The sequence below is a fragment of the Pipistrellus kuhlii genome, unplaced genomic scaffold (assembly GCF_014108245.1).
Source record: "Pipistrellus kuhlii isolate mPipKuh1 unplaced genomic scaffold, mPipKuh1.p scaffold_m20_p_12, whole genome shotgun sequence".
In the NCBI taxonomy this organism is placed as follows: Eukaryota; Metazoa; Chordata; class Mammalia; order Chiroptera; family Vespertilionidae; genus Pipistrellus; species Pipistrellus kuhlii.
Genome location: NW_023425427.1, coordinates 5,803,205 through 5,811,312, shown reverse-complemented (window position 1 = coordinate 5,811,312; position 8,108 = coordinate 5,803,205). Strand labels below are relative to the sequence as shown.

At 38.7% G+C, this 8,108-nt stretch overlaps 1 protein-coding gene across 1 annotated transcript; it reads right to left on the bottom strand.

Annotated features, from left to right (window-relative positions):
* LOC118716141 (olfactory receptor 1J4-like) lies at positions 1-937 on the bottom strand. The gene has a single exon (XM_036432929.2). It carries the CDS (start codon positions 935-937, stop codon positions 5-7), a length of 933 nt encoding a protein of 310 aa, XP_036288822.1. The 3' UTR covers positions 1-4.
* Between the last annotated feature and the right edge of the window lie 7,171 nt (positions 938-8,108).

The following is an 8,108-nucleotide window of genomic DNA, read 5'->3' as shown; positions in this document are numbered from 1 at the left end:
ATTGTCACTTTAAAAAGTTAACTCTATTCGTACACATCTCTAGGGCCTGTTTTATATCTCTGTTCCTTAGGCTGTAGATGAAAGGGTTCAGCATGGGGGTAACTACTGCATACATGACTGAAGCAATTATGTCCTTGGAACCCCATGATGAGGAGAAAAAGTAAATACCAGCAAGTGTCCCATAGTATAAAGACACAACAAAGAGATGGGAGCCACAGGTAGACAAGGCTTTAGAGATTCTCTTAGCAGAGGGCACCCTCAGGATAATAGTTGCTATACAAATGTATGAGCCCAAAACAATGCTCAATGGCAGGAAGTAAAGCATACCTCCCTCAATGAAGATGACCAGATTATTGAGGGAGATGTCTGAACAGCTCAGCTTCAGGAGTGCTGTGAGCTCACAGAAGAAGTGAGTGATGCTATTTTCAGCACAGAAGGACAGTCGGACCAAGAGGAGGGTATGAGTAAGAGCATGAACACAGTTAACCATCCAGGATCCAGCCACCAGCAACGTGCACAGTGCCTGACTCATGATTGTGGAATAGTGCAAAGGGTGACAGATGGCCACGTACCTGTCATATGCCATCACAGCCAGAAGAAAGTTGTCAAGACAACCAAAAAGTATAAAAAAATACAACTGAGAAACGCATTCCACATAGGAGATGGATTGTTGCCGAGTCTGCATGTTCATGAGCATCTTAGGGACAGTGACAGAGGAGAAGGATACGTCAGTGAGGGCCAAGTGGCTGAGGAAGAAGTACATGGGCGTGTGTAGGCGGGAGTCCAGCCTGATGAGCAGGATGATGAGCAGGTTGCCCAGCACCGTGGTCAGGTACATGCCCAGGAACAGGGTGAAGAACACGCCCTGCTGCCCTGGTGGGATGGGGAGCCCCAGGAGGAAGAACTGGGACACACTGCTCTGGTTCTCAGGCCTCATGCTGCTCCTCTGTCTGCTGGGGATGAAGAAGGATTAGGAGTCTCAGGCACCTAGAAAGGAAGATCAGAACCATCACATCTCATACTATCATTCTCTAAGAAACATATTCATTTTTAAATAGTTTCATATTCCCCACACCTATGGATTTATATTTCTTCCCTCTCTCACAGTCTGGCTCCTGGAAAACATTGAACCTTAAAGTAGTCCACAAGACCTCATCATACAGTAGCAAGAAGGGGTTCTCTGTTTTATTCAACCGTTACTTTTAACATCACATCTGTGTCAGGATCTCTACTAAAAATTGAGATGTAGCAGTGAACAAGAAAAGCAAGGTCTGACTTCTATGAAATTAGATCTTGATGAGCATGGAGGGATAATTTCTACACCAGCCCAGAGATAATTTCTACACCAACCCCTATAATATAATTCACTGTGGCAGAAACAGAAGATGAGCCCCAGAAACTAATATCAGTTGTTGGTGTATTGAATTAATGTGAGACTTCAGAGATGAGTTGGAGTTCTCAAAGCATTTTCACACTCCTCCTGAGAACCCTCCAGAGAGTCCCTCTGGCTTACAGCTGGAAACTCAGACACTATCAAGTGGGTGGCCACTTAAAACCAATTGGTGCCAGAATAGCTCTGAAACTGTCACAATATGGTTGAACATTAAGGAGAACATTTGGGTACTTGCCTAAGGACCTCACCTACATTTCCTAATTAAATCCACACATCAACCTGACATTACCAGATTTTAAAACCTCCTCACAGCTTCAGCAAGAAAAGGTGTTTTTTCACCTATTTTAGTTTTTAAGAAACAAAAACATAAATTATACAATTTTTAGGCCCACATCAATGTAGGAAATAGAAGGGCAGATGTGTATGTATCTATATGTATAATGTATGTAATATGTAAGTATATAACTTGCTAGATATATTATCATTTCCTATATAATAAAAATCACCAAGCATTAGCTACTTCATGGGGTTTGGTATAATATGTCTGTGTGATCAGAACCTATGATTTTAACATTACACATAGAAACTTCACTTGCTTAGTGGAGCCATGCACAATGTATTACTTTGGAGCTCTGAGGACTCAAAGTTGTCCAAAATTCTGAAACCTCTTACTAGATAATTTTATTCCTTTAGATTTATATACCTTCCAACTGACAAAAAAATCTTCAAATATATTAACTTTATATACACAATAACTTTTACTGAGAACCTCAGTATCATTCATGAAACAAGTGAAATTCTTTCCATTTTATAAATGTGGAAACTAAGACCAAAAGTTTAAGTAACTTGCACAATGTCTCTCTGATATTTAATGGTAATTTTATTTTATTCAATAATTTCATACAGCATGATGTCCTGACATTTTTTTCCCTGGGATATTTCATAAAAGTAAAGAAGAGGTTGCAAAAACTCAGGAACTCAGTCCCACTCAGATACATAGAAATAAGAGCAGATTTGTTTCAGGAAACCAGGAGTTGCTTAGAGTGGGGCTATCTCAGCTAATGGTGCCACAGAAGGAGGAAAGGTAAAGACATATGTGATTTCTGACACCCATAAATAAGTGTGTGCGTGCATGTATACACACACACACACACACACACACACACACACTGCTGATGTGAGGATTCTAGTCACCTCTGCCCATGTTCCCATCTTAAGGGAAGAATAGACAATTTGTGGTTCAGCTCAAAAACACTTGTCTACATACATACAAATCGTAAGTAACACACTCAGTGAGACATATGCAACATACAATGGATCACCCACTCAGAAACATACTAACACAACCTGACTCAGGACTCATCTCATAAATGCTCAACTTACTGCATATACATAACATAAGCACTGTACACACATCACCAAAAGCACACAGACCACAACAATTAGAAAAAAATCACAAGAGTTGGCCAGTATAGCATTGACCTATGAACCAGAAGGTTACAACTCTATTCTCAGTCAGGGCACATGCTAGGGTTGTGGGCTTGATACCCAGTGGGGGGAGACATACAGGAGACAACTGATAAATGATTCTTTCTCATCATTTGTTTCTATGTCTCTCTCCCTTTTCCTTCTTCTCTGAAATCAATAAAAAATATATGTATTTTTTAAAATTTCACCAGAAGCACTCACCACAACACATATGGACACCCAGCCACATACTCACTACAAGTAGCATACACCCTCCTATAACAGAGAGGCAGGCTTCCACCTTTATAGCCATCCCCTTCCCAGGGACAGGTGTCTACTTGGTGCAGGGAAGCCTATCCAGTCACAGGCAGTCATTAAACCAGCAACGACATCCAATGCACCTGGTCACATAAACATGATAACATACACACAGAGAAAATCAAACAAAACCCTTTAATCTCTCACACACAAGTGTGTCACCCACAACACAGCTCCCAGGTGCACCAGCACATGCTGCTGAGCAGGAGGTCTGAGCTCTCTCTGAACTGACCTTGGTTCCTGGTAAGATCGGGCATTTTCTTGTTCTACAGCAGAAACAACAGTCTCACTCTTGATTCTTAGCTGTGATGCCAGTGTTTTTCGATGACAGGCATTACTGAGGAGTCCCCAGTCAAACACCAAGAGGCTGATAACTTGTTCTACATGCATTAAAACCAGGCTGTGTGTCAGTTATATATTATAGCATACTCATACACACAAACACACTCATGCAACTATTAAATAGCATGTGCACAACCATATACAATACACACATACATACATAATCATGGACATAGAGTCTCACACATGAACCCACTAGCACACAGGCAGATCTGTAGCCAAGTGCAGATTTCCAGCTCCTCTTACCTGGGCTTGTCATGGGTGAGTTCAGACACCTCTTCTCCAGATTATTGCCCATCTCCTCAGGTTTTCTTCAGGAGGCCTAACATTCAGACACACAAAAGCAATATCTGGGGCCTTGGCACTTCTTCAGATGTTCCTTTATCTTAACTAGCTCCAGAGAGTTGAGTTCAAAGGTAACACTTAACTGCTAATGAAAGACTGCAAGCAGGTCCCCAAGCTTGTGGCTAATTTCTAACTGCTCTTTAGGGAGCTGTGTGTCCAAGAGCCAGAGGGACTGGAGTCCTAGGGGACAGTACCCCTGATTCTAGTCATGACCTAGATTTCTTTGTCCTTGGGCATTGCTCCAACTAGGAAAAACTTTTTTCAGTTTTTTATTTTGAAATGATTTCAAAGATATGTAAAAGTTGTGAAAATGATATCAAGAATTCCTGGACAGGTTTCTGCCAGATTCCCTAATAGTTTACACTCTCTCTCTCTCTCTCTCTCTCTCTCTCTCTCTCTCTCTCTCTCTCTCTCTCTCTCTCTCTGTCTCTCTCTGTCTCTCTGTCTCTCTCTGTCTCTGTCTCTCTCTGTCTCTGTCTCTCTCTGTCTCTCTGTCTCTCTCTGTCTCTCTCTCTCTCTCTCTCTCTCTCTCTCTCTCTCTCTCTCACACACACACACACACACACACACACACACACACACACACTGAGTGGCCAGATTATTATGATCTTTAAATGTATAATAATCTGGCCACTCAGTGTATATTCTATATAATAAAAGGCTAATATGCAAATTTTCCCCTCGACCAGGAGTTCGACCAGCAGGCAGACCGTTCAACCACCCATGTCCCCTCCCCTTTGGATCCCACCCATGCATGAATTCATGCACTGGGCCTCTAATATATACAGTATATATACACATTGAGTGGCCAGATTATTATGCATTCAGAGATCATAATAATCTGGCTATTGTGTGTGTGTGTGTGTGTGTGTGTGTGTGTGTGTGTGTATACACACACACATAGTGTTCCAGACTTTGATTTTCAGCATATATCAATATACCACAGTGTATATTATTAGAAGGCTTATGATATTAATTTTTCTAATAACTAGTGTTTTTATTTTTGATCAGTTGGCTAAGATAGTATCTGCCAGGTTTTATACTATATATTACCATTTTTAAAAGATACTCTTTTAAGTTTGTAATTAATAGGTACTATTTAGTAGTTATTTTGTTACTATTGATATAAACATAACATTTTTCTTATTAAAATCTCACCTACTATTTTTCACACCTACTCCTGATGCTTATATAGCAAATATGGTGGTATACTGGTGATTTTTTAGTTATATAATTTTTTCTTTATTAGTTGTATTCTTTTCTTTTTATGAAAAAATTTGATGTTGACATTATTGCAAATTCCCCCTTTTTTCCCTCTTTGCCCACGTCTGTTATCCTCTCCCCCCCCTTTTTCCTTCATTACACTATTGTACATGTCTATGAGGTATGTAAATGTGTTCTTTAGCTAATACTTCTTTATCTAGTCACCCCAAGCTTTCTCACCTCGGGTTTCTGCCTTTCTGTTCCATTTTGTTCATAAGTTTATTTCTTCATTAGATTCCACATATTAGTGAGATCATGTGATATTCATCTTTCTCTGACTTGCTTATTTTGTTTACCATAATTCTCTCCAGGTTGCAAAGGGTAAGAGTTCCTACTTTTATACAGCCATGTAGTATTCCATTGTGTAAATGTACCACAGCTTTTTAACCCACTCATCTGCTGATGGGCACGTGGGTTGTTTTCAGTTCTTAACAAATTTAAGTGGTGTTGTATTGAAAATAGGGGTGCATATATTCTTACTGATTGTTGTTTCGGGATTCTTAGGATATATTTCCAGAAGAGGGATCACTGGGTCGAAAGGCAGTTCCATTTTTAATTTTTTGTGTGAAAACTTCACACTGTTGTCCACAGTGGCTGCACCAGTCTGCATTCCCAGCAGCAGGGCCCTGAGGTTTTCTTGCCTCCACAACCTTGCCAGCAGTTGTTTGTTGATTTATTGATATGAATCATTCTGGCAGGTGTATGTTGATATTCATTTATAAGATGGAACTTATCCTTATTTCATACTCATTTCTTACTTATTCATTTATATCATTACGGATACATGGATTATTATTCTCTGAGTTATAATTCATTGCTAATCTTACTTATTTTGAAGCTTTTGGTGTCTTCATTGCTTAAAAGGATTCTAAATGATGTCAGAGATGCAAACTAGAAAATATGTATAAAAGCAACACCAGGAAAAAACCTAGATACTAAGAAACTAAAGGAAAGTTTACCCACAGGAGGTGAGTCAGGAGTGGGGCCGAAAGAATAGGGAAAGGGAACAGTATAGGTGTTCATATATAACCTATAAATTGCATTCTATTTATGCATTTTAATACCCATGAGTTCGAATTGATATTTCCAATTCTAGTTTGATATCATAGAGTCCTTCCCAGCCTCTCCTTTTCCATATACAGAGCTCCTTTTCCCTAAGAGTGAGAGCCACTCCCTGTTCCTCCAAGTTTATTTAATTGTTGAGTCTTTGGATATATGGTGATCTGTTTTAGAATCTTGAACACATGCCACAGTTAATGGCACTCTACAGCTTAAACTTTGTTTAGAGTAGGGGTGTCGAAAACAATCAGAGAAGGGGCCAAAATCTAAAATCCAGCCTAAATCGCGGGCCGAATGGTTTACTGAACAGTCATAAACTGTCATTGTGATGGAAACGCAGCGGAGTGCAGTGATGACAGCGCGGTGCGGGCCACATTGCAAGGCCTGGCGGGACGGATTTGGCCCGCGGGCCTTGTGTTTGACACATGTGGTTTAGAGGTATGTTGTTGTTTTTTTAGTTATGAGATTAAATTCTGACAAAATATAGACAATATTTTTGGTTTTAAGAATTTCTTAGGTTACTTATTTTATTTTCCCCATAAGAGTAATTATGATGTTAGTTCAAAATATAATTTAGATTCATTTGTATTGTTTTAATATAGTTTGCTTTATTCACCACCTCTCCTATTTATTTTTTTTAGTGGCAAAATACAGCATAGTCAAAACTATACAAGTAATTCTACTCATCTCCCTGTTTCTTCTATCCTACCTCCTATAGATAAACAAAGATTCTAAATGATCTCAGAGAAGCCAACTGGAGAATACATATCAGTTTCTTATTAATTCTTCCTGTGCTTCTTTCTGATCAGATGGGCAGACACATATATATTTCATTCCCCTTTATTTTTATATAAAAAGAAGCATGCTATAAATGTTCTTTTATACATTACTTTTTTTTCATTTAGCAATATATTCTAACATTTCTCTATTGGTTCATAAATATCTTTATTCTTGTTTTTCTCACAGTTGAAAAATATTCAGTTGATGTTTTATAGAGTTTTTTTACGAGTCATAAAATGAGATTGTTGATATGTGTCCTAAATGCCACTGAATCAGATACCTCAAATAGCTAAAAAGAAAGAAAGAAGTGATCTCTGCATACAGCACAGAAAAGAACAATAAAACAATAATAATGATGTATGATTAATAAGGTAATAGGAGGATAATTGAATTTGAAAACATGTATTTACTTAAAGTGGAAGACGAGAGAATATATGTAAAACAGATGCATCAAATAAAAACAGTAATATGGAAAATATACATTCAATGTATTATGATTACATTAGAAGAAAATAGACAAGATTCTCTAGAAATATAATTGTTGCTTTGCATAAAATGAGCAAAATTCAACATTGCATTTTTAACACTGCACACCTCATAGAAGAACAAAGAAAAGTTTAAAATGATAGAAAAGAAATACCATTTAATCACTCACCATGAGAAAGCTTCATCTTGACCAGCTATACAATACTAGTAACTATATCTCTACCCATATCTATTTACAGGGCCTGTAGTCTCTATTTAAAAGCCTAAGTGACCGTTATGATGGGATGACCAGCTGGTAGCTATGATGCTCACTGCATAAGCTGCCCCTGGTGGTCAATGCACTCCCACAGCCAACAACCTCCCACGGTCCCTCAGCCCGGCCTGCCGGCCCCCATTAGGATTGGGCGAGACAGCCCCAATTGGCCCTGATTGCCAGTCAGGCTGAGGGACCTGAATTCATGCACTGGGCCTCTAGTATATGATCAGAGATGATGTACAAGCAAAGACTATCAATTAGGAATAAAAAAATTACTAACAATCCTAGAAGCATATATATGTGACCTAGTGCACATATAATAACACTTATACATGACGAGAAATGGATATTTTATGAAAGTTATATGGAGGTGTCAACCATACAATAATTTTAGGAGAT